Below are 15,519 nucleotides of genomic sequence, written 5' to 3'. Positions count from 1 at the left end.
TTCTTAACCACTGCGCCACCAGGGAAGCCTGGTGATTCTCAATAACACAGACATTTGAAAGCAGTCTGCCTGAGAGAGAAATTAGCTTCTCCCCTGCTCATTAAAAAGGGGCTCCTATTGTCAGAAAAACATTTTCTTTTCTTGTCTTTGGTTGTATACACATGTCTGAATAGAAGAGGCAATGTGGTAAGAGATGCCTTCAAGCCACTAGGCAACTTCCTTCTCTGGGACTATAACTTAGACTAGATTATCTCTAGGATTACTTTTATCTTCTAAGATCCTGACCTAGAGAAATATAACATATATATGATATATATGTACCATAATGTGTAATATAGATATCATGAAGAGGAAACCGGAGGACAGATGTCTGGCTTGAGCAACTTGGGGAATGGTGGTGTCACTGCAATGGGGAAGTCTGGGGGGCCGGGGTTGGAGGGGTGTAGAAATCAAGAGTTCTGTTTTCAACAAACTAAATTTGAGATAACAATCAAACTATTATGACTCATCAGGTGCTACTTCTGTACCAAGCAGTGTGGCACAAGGGTGGGAGAGGCAGTGGGCTCGGTTGATGGACTTCCGTACCCTTGGCTCAGGAATGAGCATACAACCTCTACCAGGGCAATTAAAATCTTCCCTGAGCTTTTGCTGGAATCATCAGGACAGATATTCTCTTTCTGCTTCGAGGCTGCTAGCTGTGAGGTGCTTCAGGAGGCCACTTTGGCTACCGCATGGCAAGATCCTGCCTAAGGATAAAGACAACACACAGAATGATGAGGAGAGATGTGGAGAGATGGGGAGGGACAGTTCTAACTAAATAATATTAGTAGCTGGATCTAGCCATGTCTAAAGCAAGATGCATTCCTGAACTTCCCAGCTACAGGAGCCTATAAATTCTATTTTTGTTTAAGCTAGTTTGAGCTGAGTTTCTCTTTCTTGCAGCTCAAAGAGTCCCTCCCTACCAATTCACAGATCTATAGGAGCATATACTTGTAAATAAAATTTTATTTTTTGACAGGAGAAATGCTCAGTATATCAAATTCCCTAGCTATTTTATCCTTTAAAAAAGCATATCTTCTTGTATCTTACTGATGCCAAATTTCACTTATTTCTGTTCAAGCATTTATTTAGGCCTGTCTGGAAACAAACTCTGAGGATTATGTTAACACTACCTTATTGCTGCATCAGTTTTACTGAAAGCTTACTTTGGGCAAATAAGCAAGTCTGTTCAGCATTATTTAGTGCTGGGCAATTTGAAGTGTGGGCAGCAAGCTGCTTCACAATCAAAGCCATGCAAATCTCTGCCTCATTTTTCTTGTTGATTTGAACTTAATTTATAAAAGCATGCAAATTGTTCAATTACATACACTGAATTAAAAAGTAAATGGTCCACTGGATCGACATGATTGGGGGCTGCTGATTTAGAAGGGGTCATCAATAATTAAAGATAAACTTCCCTGAATCTTGATGTGAAATTGAGTGGATTTAGAGCATAAGGAAATGAAGAGATTCGGTTATAATTAGAGCTGATTTTCGACGACACTTCTAATAGAAATGGATGTTTAGAGAAACACTGGGAAATGGGTGCTGTGTTAAGAGAACAGTATGCTAGGGCTCAAAATGGTCTTGGCAGTTTGGTGTTTCAAAGGGAGCAATTATATACAGTTCCTAGTGGTCTGTATTTTTGAAGGAAATGATATTATGCTTCTATTTTACAGATATAATAAAATATGAAGAAAGACTAGACAACACATTCAAGGTGAAAGAGCAAAGACTGTCAGGAGAGAAATAATAGGCTTCCTCTGATATTTTACTTTAGAGAGGGTAAAAAAAAAGTAAAAATTGAAACTGCATAAAAACACTTCTTTAAATGGATACCGTGTTTCCAACTTTTTATCAGTTACCAGAGCCTGGCATTTTAATAAAATTGGCTTATTTACCCTTAATGAGTAACTTTAATTCTTTGATTGCTTATGCAACTCACACACCAGCGAATGAGAGAAAAAGGCTAGCCCTTAAGGGCAGTTTCTCTAATCAATAATTTTGCTTGTAGAAGTGAAGGTTTTTAGGAAGAAGAATATAGAAGGGAAGGAACTGGAGAAACAAGAAAATACTTCAGATTCACTCAGAATGTCAAAAATGACATTCTAAAGGTCAGAAATCAGATGGTAACTTAAGAATATAGTAGTAGTGTTAATAACAAAGAGGATGTATTAAAGCAATACACTTCATGGTTAGAAACTTGGTATCAAAAGTGGCATTGCGGGCCATGAGAAAATGAGAGCAGGGACTTCCCCTGGTGGCGCAGTGGTTAAGAATCTGCCTGCCAATGCAGGGGACACGGGTTCGAGCTGTGGTCCAGGAAGATCCCACATGCCGCGGAGCAACTAAGCCGGTGCGCCAGAACTACTGAGCCTGCGCTCTAGAGCCCACGAGCCACAACTGCTGAGCCCACGTGCCACAACTACTGAAACCCACACACTCTAGAGCCCACGTGCCACAAATACTGAGCCCACGGGCCCTAGAGACCATGCTCCGTAACAAGAGAAGCCACCGCAGTGAGAAACCTGTGCACCACAACGAAGACCCAACAAAGCCTAAATAAATAAATAAATTAATTAATTAAAAAAAGAAAACAAGAGCATGTCATTAAATGCATATACTAAAGAACTGATTAACACAAAGAAGATCTCTCTTCTTCCCTTTTACACAGGGCTCAAAAATTTGTTTAATAATACTACTAATAATAGTAAAATACTTTGCTGTTGGCAAATGCAACTTTCATAAACATTAATTATTACAAGGATCCTGTAAACTAGGTATTTTAAAAACATATTTACAAAGTATAATATGATAAACATTTAATTTGAATATATTGGTAAATTTTATATTAAGAATGCCATATATTAAGTAAATTAAATATTAAATTATATAACGTATTAAGCATTAAATGCATTTAAATACCTAGGACTCTTTGGCTAAATGGCAGGGCTGGGACTTGAACTGAGATCCTATTACTTCCAGTCCCGTGCTCCTTCCATCACACCAGGAAATCTCTTTCCTGGATCACTAACCTTCATGCTACACTGGGTTCCTTCATTCTCTTGGTATTGCTCAGACTAAAATCAAATTAATAAGGGTATATTCATGACCATTAGTACAGACTGACTTCTGCCCCGTGAACCTTTTAAAGGGGATAGTTACCTACACAGAGGAGAGCTGGGCTCTGGCCACTTTCTTTCTAGGTCAAGGAGCTTTGCCAACTCAGTTCAAATGTGAGTGGGAGGTGGAGAGGAGGAGATGAAACAGGAGAAAGATAGAGTCACAGATGGAGAGCTGGAAGGGCTCACAAGGATTATCCAGTCCAACTCCTCAATTTTAGCAGTGGAAGTGACTTCTCCAGATCCCACGGAGGTAAATGGCAGGACTGGAATCCGTGCTGACCACTTCCTGCCCTCTCCTCCCCTCTATGCAAGGATAACGGGAGCTCTGGCATTCCATGCTTTCTTGAGATGGCTCTTTCTACCCTGCTCCTGCCATAAACGACATGAGGCCTGTCAAAATCCATCTGAGGAAAATATGGTGGTCCTTAAATACAGAGGATGGGCCATCTCCTGATTCTTAAATCAATTACTAAATTGCTACTATGTTTGTGTTGTGGAATGTATGAATATTTAGGGATATGAATAATATACAAACCTGCCTTCAAAAACTTTACGCTTGCCGAGGCAATTTAGTCCCTAAATAATAAAACTATTATAAACTAATTGTTTCTAGATCAGTGGTTCTCAAGCTCTTTGAGGTTCCCAGGCTCTCTATGAGAATCTGATATAAACTATCAATCTGCTCCCCAGAAAAATCCACACATTTTTGTACATATTCAGGGGGTTGCTGGACCTCCTAAAGCCCATCTACTGACCATGAATTAAGAAGCTCTATTATAAAAGATTCACTGAGTCCCCCCATGTAAAAATTATCCGAAGAATGAAGATTGAGAGAAATACTAGTTATCACTTTTCTTTGATGCAAAATGAGTAAACTTTAAAAATATGTCATCCCATGTTAAGGGCAAAGAAAGTGCTTTCCCTAGTATCATCTGAATGGCCCTCTACAAACACTTATTTTCCCATACCTAATTGTGTGTGTGTGTGTGTGTGTGTGTGTCTGTGTGTGTGTGTGTGTGTATGTGTGTGTGTGTGTGTGTGTGTGTTATTCTATGAGAATATATTGTTTGCATCCAGAATTTCTGGAATGGCCTTTTCATGTATATATAAAATACAAAGATAAACTTCATTAAAACCAGAAGAAACAGAGCTTAGCTTATGAACTATTCTATTTCAAATTTTTTATCTAGCTTGGAATGCTGTTTCTAAGGCTCTGATGCTGAAGGGAGCGAAGTCATTAAGATGAGTTGATAATACTGCTGGCATGAGCACTTTCCTCCTCTCTGGTAAAAAAAAACCCAACAAAATACTTAGGTCTTTTGGAATTCAAATTTCTTTCTTAATGAAAAAGTGAAAGGATGAAATATAACAGTAAAGAAATCTCTACAGAAGTGGGAAGCCGTACCATCAATACTGAAGTTTCAGAAATAATTTCCTAAAGCTTTGAATAAATCAGAAAAAAATTATACCAAGCCGTTTATGTTAAAATATTTTACAAAACCAGTTATCTTGTTACATATTCTGAAGCAAATAAATGGAGCATTTAGAATTAACATATTCTTGAGTATCCTGTCAAAGCAGACAAAATGATAAAGCAGACTGGGTAAGAGGACAAAAGTAAGGGGGTTTCCATCGAATTTTTTAAAATCTGTAAAGTAAAATACTTTAAGTAAAATACTTAAATACTTAAAATACTAAAATATAATTCAATTTGATACTTTGCTAACCTCAGGTGTGAGAAAGTTAAGTGGAAGGAAAAGTGACCCAAGGCTGGAGAAAGGGTTTAGATCCCTTACTTGTTACCAACATTTTAAATGGATTAGAAACACAGATTATTAGCAAATAGGCACAAGAGTCTGGAGAAGTGATTAAAAATGATTATTTATAGAACAAACAAAAACTTTCTAAAACATCAATTTATTAAAATTTTCCTTGAAAATGGAGAATAGCCCAACTCAATCATAATCTCAGCAAGCATTGTGAGGCAGTACAGCTCAAGTTTAAAAAGACCTAATGTTAGTGCTAGATAGATTCTGATTAAAAAAAAAAAATGCACAGAGAACAGTTCACAAGACAGGGATAAACATCCACCGTGAAAGACCCATACAACTCTTCAAGTTGAGCTTTTTTGGAGGGAGGTAAGAGAACAAAAGAAAGACTAGAAAGGATATAAACAAAGAGACTTCAGGCTTAATGTCAAGGATCAGTCAAAAGGAGGACAAATCGGGCTTCCCTGGTGGCACAGTGGTTGAGAGTCTGCCTGCCAATGCAGGGGACACGGGTTCGAGCCCTGGTCTCGGAAGATCCCACATGCCGCGGAGCAACTAGGCCCGTGAGCCACAACTGCTGAGCCTGCGCGTCTGGAGCCTGTGCTCCGCAACAAGAGAGGCCACGATAGTGAGAGGCCCGCGCACCGCGATGAAGAGTGGCCCCGGCTCGCTGCAACTAGAGAAAGCCCTCGCACAGAGACGAGGACTCAACACAGCCAAAAATAAATAAATAAATAAATTTAAAAAAAAAAAAGGAGAACAAATCCACCTTTTCTTCATATGGAACTACTGATATTAAATGTATTTAAAATTGAAAACAATGAAGCTGAGGTAAAAAACAAAATGAAGGAAGGAAGGAAGGGAGGGAGGGGAAAAAAGGCCACACTGAGACCTCTTTTCCGTGTTGAAACAAAACCTGACATCAGCATAGGCGCCAGTGAACTTATTCATTTACAGTACACGTCTCTTCAGTAAAGCTGTATTAACGAAGCAGGGCGTATTTAAAGGATCAATGTGAGCATATACATACCACAGGCTGTTTTGTGATGTCCACCAAGTCCTTAAGATTATAATATTGATGTTTCTCAAAGGCCGAAAACAACATGTCTAAAACGTGTTGTTTATCAGCTCGAGCTCGTTTTCCATCTTCTTTCTTTTTCCTTTCATATTCAATCTATGTGCAAAAAGCAAAAAAAAAAACCCGAAGGCATTAATCCAACATGCTCACTCTGAAACACAGGCACTCTCTTTTCAGTCCTCTACGTGACGATTAGATTTTAAGCTGCAAAGCAGCAGGTCACGGAGCGGTAGTTCCGTACCTGGGGTCCTCACTGCTCCCAGGGCTCCTCAGACCTTTAAGGCTCCAAGAAGGTATTAAAGCCCATCTGTAAACCGTTTTCATTACTCCCTAAAGCTTTACATAATGCGTCCACTTCCTCCCCAAAAGCCTTTCTTTACCGAAATTATATCAATTCAGCGTGGCCACCAGTTAGCTCATGTTGATCACAAAGTCTAATTTGCAGTTCTTTGTTTTTGATTACCCGAAATTCAGTAAAATAGTTCATCTGCTACATGCAGTTTGGTAGGTACCATCTTTCAAAATTGGAGCTTTTCAGGGCAGGAAGAGGGTTGAGGGGCAGGCAGATCACAGAACAGGTTCTCTAGGGATGAAAAGTTTGGGAAACATTGGTAAAAAGGAAAGCACATGGGAGGTGACAGGAGGCCTTTTCTCCTCCCAACTGTGTGACCTCTTTGAACTTGCTTCTTCTGTAAAATGAAGTAAGCAGTGACACGAAGAGAATGTATAAACTCTCTCCTAGTGTTACCGTCCAGAGACATGTGCATTTGTAAAAAAATTACCTTTTTATTGAAAACATGCAACTTACTTGCATTCGCATCAGTTGATTAAGCTTTTAATTTTTTTTTAAGAAAAACTTAATTTTGATAAAGCCTCAGGAACTATATGTTATAGGACATGTATATAAACTGCAGCAGCCCACCTGGTAAATACAGCATCAGCAGGGGGGTGAAAGCTGCCAAGAGAACAACCTTCTGTGCATCTCTATAATCTAGAGACTAGCTTCAAAGACAGTGAAATATGTTTCAAAACGTACAACTAAATTAGGCACAAATTCCAGCTTCATATAGTTAGGCTTATTCTCTGGATTTTAACAACAGAGATGTAAAAAGATAAAGTCTAATTTCTACTGATGTCAAGACTAAAAATATATCAGAGACTTTCAAATTAGAGGCAAGAAGTAATTCTGACAAGAAGTATCTGTCTCTCAATTAGATAAAATTAGGAGCTATACAAGGAGAAAGGACTAAATTGAATGCCTTAATTTTTGTGATATGTACATCTCGGGAGTAAAACTCAAAATCCATTCATCTCCTCAACAGATTAAGCATAGATTAGGTGCTTGGTATTGCACTAAAATATGGGGCAAATAAGATACTCTCTTTCAAAAGGTATCCCTTTCTTAGGGCTTGTGTATTAAAATGTATAGAGAGGGCCTTGAGCATTTTAAATGTAGTAATAGTAGTAATGTAGTAATAGAGAGAGCACAGAGCTACCTAGAACAAGATCATGATGCTTAAAAAGAGTGCAAATGCATGGCACAGACTGTACTGTTGGGGAGGAATGAAATCTAGTTAGTCTCAAGATTTTCTAGGTGGAAACAGCCTGAAAGAAAACAACTGTGGGCAGCTACAAAGGAACTGTTAAAGAGCAGAGTGACCAGAAGAGCTAGAAGCAAGACTGGAGAGGGAAGAGACCAGAGAAACCCATAACCAAGGGGGAAATCCATGCCTTCTCAATTTGAGGAAGATGGAAGAACAGATGAAAAAAAAATGCACTTGGGCTTCCCTGGTGGCGCAGTGGTTAAGAATCCGCCTGCCAATGCAGGGGACACGGGTTCAATCCCTGGTTGGGAAGATCCCACATGCCGCGGAGCAACTAAGCCCGTACGCCACAACTACTGAGCCTGTGCTCTAGAGCCCGTGAGCCACAACTACTGAAGCCCGCATGCCTGGAGCCCGTGCTCCGCAACAAGAGAAGCCACCGCAATGAGAAGACCGCGCACTGCAACGAAGAGTAACCCCCGCTCTCCGCAACTAGAGAAAGCCCATGCAGCAACGAGAACCCAACACAGCCAAAAATAAATAAATAAAATTAAAAAATTAAAAAAAAATGCACTTAAGGAAAAAGGCAGAATTACAGATTCTGCCCCAATTCTGAGAGAAAGGAGGCTGCAGAGATAGCCAAGACCAACAGAGATCTACCTGAGAGCCACTCAAGGAAGAATTTTCTTTCTCTCGGTCAAAAGAAGGATAGAACTAAGACAGTGGCTGTATGATGGAGAAAGAAATCATGACAGACCAGAACAGAACCCACAAACCCAAACAGTCTTCGGATTAAAAAGAAGAATGAGATCATGGAATGCCTTCAGGGATTAATCTTTAAGCCTTGCTTTGCTGACCAAGGTCTCAAATATGTCATTATTTCCCCCTGTTTACATTTGTACTTAGTTTGCATCCTGAAATTCCCTTCCACAGTTGCACTGTATTTGAAAGGGTTTGCTCTGTCCACTGTGATGGACAGTCTAGAAAGGAGGGCCTGGTTAAAGAGTATGAAAGTCTGGACCACGGGATGAAGATGTTATAGCCCTTTACTCTGACCAAGTGGGGGATAAGAGAAACTTAACTTGGGATCTAGAAAATAGAGGGAGATAGAATCAGACTAAGGAGGAGTGGGGAAAGCCTATTCCCTTCCCACAGGCTTGAGTGGGATGTGGGCTTTCATTTAGGGAAAGGCCATTGGTCCTCAAGAAAAACAAGACAAAGAAGTGGGGACCTAGCAAAAGACCAGTGCTAGGCTTTTGTACTCTCAGTATGGAGCTACAGTTGTATGATATTCTGTCTTCTCTTCTGTCCCAGCTTTAATTTATGGTGAAAGAAGATGGAAAAAGTTAAAATAAGGAAATAAGAAACAGAAGTTATGGTATATTCAGCTTCCACCTTTAGCCATCTCTTCCTTGTGTAAAATGACTCGAGAAGCTAGGAAGATGAACAAGAAAAATGTTTTCAAGTAAAGAAACGTGCTGGCAAAGCAAGATGGCCCAGTTCAGAGAGGGCATACATTCTAGTTGGCAGTGGAGAGAAAAACATAAGTGTTTGTTATCCCAACCCTAAAACCATATGTCAGACCCAAAAGGACTGAAGATAAGAATTTAGAATAAATTAGAAAGAAACTTCAAAATCAATATTGAGGATGAGGGACTTCCCTGGTGATCCAGTGGTTAAGAATTCGTCTTGCAATGCAGGGGACGCCAGTTCGATCCCAGGTTGGGGAACTAAGATCCCACATGCCTCGGGGCAACTAAGCCCATGTACTGCAATTACTGAGCCCATGCGCTCTGGAGCCCTTGCGCCACAAGTAGAGAGAAGCCTGTGCGCCGCAACGAAAAATCCTGCGTGCCACAACTAAGACCCGCCAAATAATAATATAAATAAATAGATATTAAAAAAAATACTGAGGATAAGATTAAGAGTCAGATTAGGTTGTGATTTGTAATGTTAATGAGTAGTGAGAAAAGTACCAATTCGACACAGAAATTTTTTTTTAAATCTTGGTTTACATGTTTCAATCTCAAAACACTGCATTTAACATTGCTGCTTTCCTTCTTTAAATTGCGGAGAAAACAGACTAGACTTGTATGCTTGTCTTTCTGTATTAACCACATCTATCAATGGCTCAATAACCCAGGGGACAGTGCAGCCTAACTTTACTTTTGACTAGTGAAATAAAAACACTTAAAAGTGCACCTGAAACTAACACAACATTGTAAATCAACCATACTTCAATCAATCAATCAATCAAATATTTTCAAGAAAAAAAAAACACTTAGAAGTGTAATCTGAAAACTCAGACATATATCTCTTTAATGCCCTCAGGGCCTGTACTACAGGATAACCTACAGAAAAGATTGTTTTAAGACAAAATTTCTGCAGTACAGCATTATTTAAATTTTTTGATAATGTCCAAGATAGGCTCATTACTCAAATTCTGCTCTGTGGTATCAGGTAGTTCCAATATATGTGTAATTATAAAAAGGGACTGAAATGACTTCCATGATCATTTAGTTATTAATAACTGTTATACTCAGGACAAAACTAAGATCCCTGAGGTAACTTTTCTTTTTTAAGCCAAACAGTGTAGAAATGGCAATCTTAATATTGCACTTACAACTTTGTACTACAGATAAAATTAATTCTACAAATAAGCTACAAATGATATGAACTAGTCTGTTTAGGAGAAGACTACTGTTTTGAGATAATGCTATTTCTTCTCATTTTAGCTCTTTTCCCTTTGGGCATTTTGTTTTATACTGGCATTATAAGGAAATGACACTCAAAGCAGTCATATTTCTAACTTCTTAGCAGCTACCACAAAATATTAGTAGGAGAGTTACTGGACTAGAAATAGCTTTTATATTATATGAATTTTAATTACTGATCTTATATCTGCCCCCAATGACCACAGACTACTGTGTAACCAGCTGCATAGAAATAAATGTCAATTCAGAAAGAACATTAAATTTAATCTCCAGTTACAAATTTTTACAATCCAAAAAAATCCATCATATACAATTTTACTTTCAAAATAAAGAACAAATTATTCAAGACTAAAACGCAACCAAATGTTGAAAATCCATTGTGGATGTGGTATAGAGCTGTTCAACCATCATTACTGAAACAATAATCACTGACTAAAATTATAAATGCCGGGCTTCCCTGGTGGCGCAGTGGTTGAGAATCTGCCTGCCAATGCAGGGGACACGGGTTCGAGCCCTGGTCTGGGAAGATCCCACATGCCGTGGAGCAACTAAGCCTGTGCACCACAACTACTGAGTCTGCATGCCACAACTACTGAAGCCTGCGCACCTAGAGCCCGTCTTCTGCAACAAGAGAAGCCACTGCAACGAGAATCCCGTGCATCCCAACGAAGAGTAGCCCCCGCTCGCCACAACTAGAGGAAGCCCGCGTGCAGCAACAAAGACCCAACTCAGCCAAAAATAAATAAATAAAAGTTTAAAAAATTTTTTAAAAGTAAATAAATAAAATTGAACATACTGATTACATAACCTCTAAGTCATTCTTGTTGAATGAACTACATTGATGTTTCTCAATCACTTAAAAATTAATGTTCCTGACAACAATAACAAAAGTTTTAGGGCTTCCCTGGTGGCCCAGTGGTTGAGAATCCGCCTGCCAATGCAGGGAACACGGGTTCGAGCCCTGGTCTGGGAAGATCCCACATGCCGTGGAGCAACTAGGCCCGTGAGCCACAACTACTGAGCCTGCGCTCCGCAACAAGAGAAGCCGCGATAGTGAAGAGGCCCGCGCATCGCGATGAAGGGTGGCCCCCGCTCGCCGCAACTGGAGAAAGCCCTCGCACAGAAACCAAGACCCAACACAGCCAAAAATAAATAAAAAAGATTACTATAAAAAAAAAAGTTTTACACTCTTCTTACAGTTGGCATTATAATACTGAATATCCTTTTAAAAGCTATGCAGGTGCCTTCACCCATTTTGATACACTCCCATGGAAAAAATTCACTAAACATTCAAATAACATAATGTGGTTAAGTTACAGTCAATCTTTGTTAATCAAAGATTACTATATGACTCATCACTGTAATTACATTAATATTAACGACTCATTCACGCTATGACAACCTTAACAAAGGCTGTTACCATGAACTGAAATGTCACTTAATGTTAAAGAGAGTCTTTAAAGTGGATGTGATAGCTTTTTTCTTCTTTTTTTTAAATAGATCTTTATTGGAGTATAATTGCTTCACAATACCGTGTTAGTTTCTATTGCACAACTAAGCGAATCAGCCATATGCACACACTTGTCCCCGTGTCCCCTCCCTCTTGAGATATGATAGCTTTATATCCTAACGAGTGGTTTAGAATGTACAATATATTTGTATATATTTTAGCAGTAGAAAGAAAGCAATGAAAAACATTCTAAAAATGACATTTGGAATGTATCTTCTATACCTGACAGGTAGATATAGTGCCAATGTCACTCTGTATATGAATTAGATAGAGGTCAGAGCTTTAATACTAGCAAAGGTGCCAGCTTTGATTGACCTAAGAGAGATTTTCTTTTTGCCTCAGAAATGATGGTACGTGGTAGTATAACAAGAGTGACCCTTGTAATGGAATTTACGAAAAAACAATTATAATATACAAATGTGGACTCACTAGGTCAAAGGAAATATAGATGATACCCCAACTGGGGTCTAAAAAGGCATGACCAGAGAAATTGAAAGAAGTGGTAGCTCCGTGAAGACAGGAATTTTATCTATTTGGTTCACCAAGAGTAGGTATCTCAGGCACAAAGCAGGCATTAAAAAAATATTATTTTTGTTGAGAGAAGACAAATCTTAGAGAACTGTGGTAGGACATTGTCATGGCTAAGTACTAACACTCTTCCCTAGCTTTCTTCCCTTTCCCATCCCAACAGAAAAGTTTTACTGCCCACTGTAACAATTCAGACGATACATGCTCACTGTGACAATTCCAACCATTCAAAAAAGATTTCATAAAGAGGAAAATTAGGATAAAATCACTCTAGAGCCTACCATCAGAAAATAACAGCTTAAAGTACTGAACTAGTCCTTAATGGGGACAATTGTTTCTGACCTTTTCCTATCTTAAACAACAGGGAGAAACACTACTGCATATACATCTTCGGCCACTTGTCTTACTATGATAAATTCTTAGACACGAGACTGCTAGATCAAAGGATGCACCCTTTCATAGTGCTTTTGACGCAAATTACCAAACTTCTCTCTAGAAAGGCTGTATCTTTTTATAGCCTGTGGAAGGTGTGGTCTTTCTTGTCCTCACCGCAATAACAACTTACACAAGAGTAGAAACGGGTATACAGAGGCCTGACCCGTAAGTGGAGAAAAAAGCATAGTCAGGGGCTACAGGAGAAGCATATTAATGAAGAAGAGAGGCAAAGACAAGTAAGACCTATCTTATTTTACTTCTCTACTTCCACTTGGCTCCAGAAAGTTGTATGTATTCCCATCTAAGAGTAGAAAAGACTAGAAGAGAAGAGGACAAAGAAGGAGACTTGTACTTACTTGTCTCAATCAACAGACATCATAAAAATACCTCTCTTGGATTATCTTATACTTAGGTTTGTCCCCACTTATCTTATCTTGCCTACCCTCTTTTTTAGTTTACTTTTCCCCTGACACATAACCAGAGGCTATAAAACGGAAGCCTGCGTGGATGCAGCTGAATTGTGACTTGCTTGACTAAATCCACACAGTGTAGCAATTTTTAACATCTGAATGTCTTTAGAAGGGGCACATACACTCCAGTTCATCAGTCTCTACCATTTACCTTCTTAAATTTCAGCATCCCACCCAGAGAGATGCCTGCTTGGTCCTGGAGGCACTTGCATTTGCTACCTTTCACATAAAATAACCGAAAGAAATTCAAATATCATAAAGCCGTGGTTTGGCAGATACTATCTGCATCACTGAATAAGCCTGGAACTTAAGGCCAGTCTTAAAGAGTCTTTACTTCTTCCTAAACTCAGTATCAAGGGGAATCTTAAGCAACAAAGTAGGACACAGGTTATCAACTCTTAATTGCTACTTGACTTAACTTAGGCTTCGTTTTATTTTCCGAAAATCATCACATTTCTCCTGACACTGCAGGTACTTCAAGACCCAGAACCCTTAGCCCTTTTAGCACTGCTAATGATGTACAACAACACAGCACAGTGGTTCATTAAGAGTAAGGCTCCTACTCACAGACACAGAAAACAAACTTATGGTCACCAAAGGGGAAGTAGGGGGAGGGATAAATCAGGAGTATGGGATTGACAGATACACACTACTATATATAAAACAGACAAACAGCAAGGACCTACTGTATAGCACAGGGAACTATATTCAGTATCTTGTAATAACCTATAATGTGTATAACCGCATCACTTTGCTGGATACCTGAAACTAACGCAATATTATAAATCACCTATACTTCAATTTAAAAAAAAAAAAAAGTAAGGCTCTTAAAACAGACTATCTGATTCAACACCTGGACTGGCTAATTACTGGCTGTGAGACCTCAAGTAAGCTAACCTCTCTGTGCCTCAGTTACTTCATCTGTAAAATAAGGATAACAGCAGTAGTTACAATAGTAAGAACAGTGCCTGGCACAAAGTACACATAATATGTATACATGTGTGTATACTATTTTTATACACACAGAAAATACATACTGTGTGTGTGTATATATATGCTGTGTATATATATAATAAATATAGTATATATACTTCAATAAAAAAGGTTTAAATACACACACACACACACACACACACAGACAGTCCTTGCTTTCAATGGTATAGTGTGAGGCCGTAAAAATGCCCGTAAAAGCTGAAACTATGCAAAGCAATCTTAATAATCAATGGGAAAAATTATCATTGTTTCATGACCTTTAAAATTTTTTGTCAAAACGTTAAAAACTCTCCGTTATAAAGGTATTGAGAAAAAACAGCAAAACTAATATTTATTAAGGACACTAAAACATTAGAAACATTGAAAAATGAAGTGTTTTATTTCTTTGAAAAACTTTTCAGGAGTCATTTGAACAGCGGTTGCCTTCTTCTCATCGTATGATTTAGGATACACAGTGAACATCTTTTCTATGCTTGGCAAACTGTTATCTTCCTCACTAAGTCTGGATAACTCAAGCGCCTGACAGCAAGGTATGCGACTGCCGAGGTCCTTTCAAAACCTAAGAGTCTGTGATATTAAAGACAGAACAGAATGAAGAAAGACATGAAGACTTACATTGTACTGATGATTAGCAACAGGTCTGTAATTGGTTGTCACAACTTTGTCTAGTTGCTGTGATAGCCTTACAGGTTTGGAAGATTCTTCTATTTGTAATCTGAAAAACAGAAGGCATTATTAACAAACTTACTTGTTTACTGGAGTGAAACCTGAGGAGTTATTCCTATAATTCTTCAAGACTAATACTTAATATATAAAGAAGATACATCAGTCTTAATACTTAATATATAAAGAAGATACATCAGTCTTAATACTTCAAAAACACACTGAATATGGCAATAATGTAGAAACCAGACCATAAGCTAAACATACAAACCACATCATTTAATTCTACAACTTCCTTCTAAACCTATACTTTACAGTCAAACTTTAAGATTTAAAACAAAGAAGCTAATCAGCTTTAAATTTCTGGAAAAAAAATTGCATGTAAAAATGAATTATCTTAAGTTATATGGTCTAAAACTAATCAAGGTATTAATCCAAAACTTCTGTTCATTTGATGAGATAGAAGTATGATAAAAAGATGACACATCAGCACTCAGGATCTAGTGGCTAGTAGCTGCTTTACTGGACAGTGCATATAAATAACATTTCCATCAACACAGCAATTTCTATTGGACAGCATTGGTTGTCCAACTGTAGGACCCCACCCATCTAAATTAAAATATAATTAAAAATATCACTTACGGAAAAAGA

General features: G+C 38.4%; 1 protein-coding gene across 1 annotated transcript in view; it reads right to left on the bottom strand.

Moving 5' to 3' along the window:
* GTF2F2 (general transcription factor IIF subunit 2) overlaps window positions 1-15,519 on the bottom strand; it is a 145,242-nt gene that overhangs the window by 9,358 nt on the left and 120,365 nt on the right. Inside the window, exons 6-7 of the mRNA XM_082435447.1 lie at window positions 14,821-14,920; window positions 5,964-6,107 (exon numbers count right to left, since the gene is read on the bottom strand). Coding sequence (XP_082291573.1) covers window positions 5,964-6,107; window positions 14,821-14,920 — 244 coding nt within the window. The remainder of the gene's footprint in view (window positions 1-5,963; window positions 6,108-14,820; window positions 14,921-15,519) is intronic.

This window comes from Balaenoptera physalus (assembly GCF_965194825.1).
Source record: "Balaenoptera physalus genome assembly, chromosome: 18".
In the NCBI taxonomy this organism is placed as follows: Eukaryota; Metazoa; Chordata; class Mammalia; order Artiodactyla; family Balaenopteridae; genus Balaenoptera; species Balaenoptera physalus.
This window is presented reverse-complemented; position numbering and strand designations above follow the sequence as displayed.